At 38.5% G+C, this 3,027-nt stretch overlaps 1 protein-coding gene across 1 annotated transcript; it reads right to left on the bottom strand.

The window, feature by feature from the left end:
- Positions 1-2,160: 2,160 nt before the first annotated feature.
- Positions 2,161-3,027, bottom strand: LOC129890621 (uncharacterized). Its single transcript, XM_055966139.1, has 2 exons — positions 2,854-3,027; positions 2,161-2,577 (listed from the first exon to the last, which is right to left on the bottom strand). Exons 1-2 carry the CDS (start codon positions 3,025-3,027, stop codon positions 2,161-2,163), a joined length of 591 nt encoding a protein of 196 aa, XP_055822114.1.

A 3,027-nucleotide genomic window follows, 5' to 3' on the forward strand; every position in this document is an offset into this window, starting at 1 on the left:
CCAATACACTTTTCTCAAATCTCGATACATCTTTGTGGAATCAAGGAATAGAATATCACAAATTATGAGCTTCAGACAATATCATATCTCTTAAAAAATTAACATTCGGCACACATAATCGGCCTTGATATCGCAAAACACCACTAGCTTCTGAATTAACCAATTGCACACCCAAATGGGCTAACCTATGCACATCCTGAACTAACTCTTTCTTCTCATCATTAACATGGGAAACATTGTTCATGGACAACCTAAAAAGAGCATCGGCAACCATATTTGCCTTACCTGGATGGTATAGCACACTCATGTCATAATCCTTTAATAATTCAAGTCATCTCCTTTGTTGAAGGTTCAAGTCCTTCTGAGTGAATACATACTGCAAACTCTTATGATCGGTGAAAACATCTACATGGATACAATAAAGATAGTGTCTCCATAATTTCAAATCAAATACTACCACCGCCAACTCCAAGTCATGAGTTGGGTAATTCTACTCATAAACTTTGAGTTGTCTTAAAGTATCATAATACACCACGAACCCATCAAACCCTTCTAGTAAAGTCAACACCGGAGCGAAGGTAAGCCTATCTTTCAACTCTTCGAAGCTTTTTCCACATGCCTCGGACTATTGGAACTTCACCTTCTTTTTAGTCAAGGGTGATGCAATAGAAGATAAACCTTCCACAAACCATCTATAATAACCGCTAAGCCCAAGAAACTCTGAATATCATAAGGACTCAATGGTCTAGGCCAATTCTTAATCGCCTCGGTTTTCTTTGGATCAACCATAATTCCTTCTCCGAAAATAATATAACCAAGGAAAGCAACTGACCTAAGCCAAAAATCACATTTGCTAAACTTTGCATACAACTGATTGTCTTTGAGAATTTGCAACACAATCCTTAAATGATCAACATGCTCTTTCTCACTTCGGGAATAGATCAAAATATCATCAATGAAGGCAATCACAAACATATTCAAGTATTACTTAAACACCCTGTTCATCAAATTCGTAAAAACTATAGGGGAATTTGTTAGTCCAAAAGACATAACCAAAAATTCAAAGTGACCATACCGAGTTCTAAAGGCCGTTTTTAGAATATGACATTCCCATACTCAGAGTTAATGATAACCTGATCGAAGACCAATCTTTGAAAAATAACTTGCCCCTTGTAATTGGTCAAAAAAATATCTAACTTCAAAATTGGATACTTGTTCTTCACTGTGACCTTATTCAATTGTCGGTAATCTATACACATTCGGAGTGATCCATCTTTCTTCCTAATAAAAAACCGGGAGCACCCCAAGGTAAAATGCTTGGTCTTATAAAACTCTTATCCAACAAATCCTTCAATTTCCCTTTCAACTCCGTAAGTTCTGTCGGAGCCATATGGTAAGGAGGAATAGAAATAGGTTGTATATCGGAAAAGAGATCTATACCAAATTCTATTCCCCTTTCGAGAGAAATACCCAAAAGATCTTCGGGGAAAACTTTCAGAAATTCATTTACAACTGAAACTGACTTAAGAGTAGGAGTCTCGGAGTTAGTATCTCTAACCTGAACTAGACAGTAGGAAATTGAAACATTCCTTAACCACCAAATCATTAACCTTCCATTCAAGAATAGGCTCATTAGGAAATTGAAACTTGACCCTACGGGTTCTACAATCGATGGATGCATAAGAGGCATGTAACCAATCCATACCAAGATTAATGTCATAATTGGTCATGTTTAGTTAAACAAGATCACAAGGGTTAACTTTATGCAAAAACGACATAGGACAATTTCTATAGACTCTTTTAGCCATAACCAACTCATCTAGGGAAGTATAAATGGAAAAGGGTTCTAGCAACACTTTGGGGCCCACATCAAACCTCATAGACACAAAAGGAATAACAAAAGACAAATTTACACTCGGATCAAGCAAGGCATAAACATCATAGTAAAAGACTCATAACATACTAATAACAACATCAAGAGTCTCCTCCACCTGTTAGCTACCATGAAGAGCATAAAACTGATTGTTGCATTAACCACCCTTAGGTTGAGTTTGGTCACCTTGTAGAACTTGGCCTCCCTGAGCAACTTGGCCTTGAGGACGACCTTCTCTACCCTTGTTGGCAGTATGAGGGAACTCAAATTGCCTATGGCCTTTTGCCTCATCCAAAGCAAGCACTAGTTTCCATCAAACATCTCCTTCCATGATTCTTCCTGCATTTTGCACACTTGGGAAAGGAAGGGCTACTAGCATTCACATCTCCTGTTTGAGCCTTAGGGTATGGCACCTTATCATTAATGAACTTCTTTCTAGAACCTTGGCCTTGTTGAGAAAGGCCACTACCACCATCGTACCTAGCTTTTAAGAACCCACATTTATATCGGGCTCTCTTAGAATCACTCATTCTCATCTCCTTGAGTTTTTCTCCCTCAATTTTCTCAATGAAAGTCATGTGCCGAGATATTTCCATTTTCTTGATAAGCATGGTGGTATGGAATTTCTTAGCAACCAAGTTGGATACCCCTGATATAAATTGACTCATTTGGTCACGTGGATCAGCAACTAATGAAGGAGCATACTTCAAGAGCTTGGTGAACTTGAAGGCATAGTCCCTCATTCCCATGTTGCCTTGTCAAAGATTAATAAACTCCAACATCTTGGCTTTCCTTAGTTCAAAAGGGAAAAATCAATCAAGAAAAGCAAGTTTGAAGGACTCCCATTCAATAGGTCCTTCATTCATCCTCTCTATCTTCCATTAAGTATACCAAACTTGAGAAAACCTTTTGAGTTGGTAAGCCGCCAACTCCACTTTCTCTTGTAAAGTCACCCCCACAATACTCACTATCTTTTATACCTCATCGATAAACTCTTGGGGATCTTCATCAACTTTTAAACTATAGAACTCCGGAGGGTTCATCTTTTCAAAGTCCCTCACCATAGAAGCCGGAGTGGGAACATTAGGAGGACCCGCAACCCCTTGGTTGGACACTACTTGAACTAGCATAGTAATAGCAGTTTGAAAATCCAT

Source organism: Solanum dulcamara, chromosome 5 (genome assembly GCF_947179165.1).
Source record: "Solanum dulcamara chromosome 5, daSolDulc1.2, whole genome shotgun sequence".
In the NCBI taxonomy this organism is placed as follows: Eukaryota; Viridiplantae; Streptophyta; class Magnoliopsida; order Solanales; family Solanaceae; genus Solanum; species Solanum dulcamara.

What these genes read in the sequence shown, in the direction of transcription:
- LOC129890621 (XM_055966139.1), bottom strand. Translation starts at nt 3,027, where the DNA reads ATGGATTTTCAAACTGCTATTACTATGCTAGTTCAAGTAGTGTCCAAC. An exon ending in CCCAAGAGTTTATCGATGAG is followed by an intron (nt 2,578 to 2,853) that starts GTATAAAAGATA and finishes AAGCTCTTGAAG; the next exon opens with TATGCTCCTTCATTAGTTGC.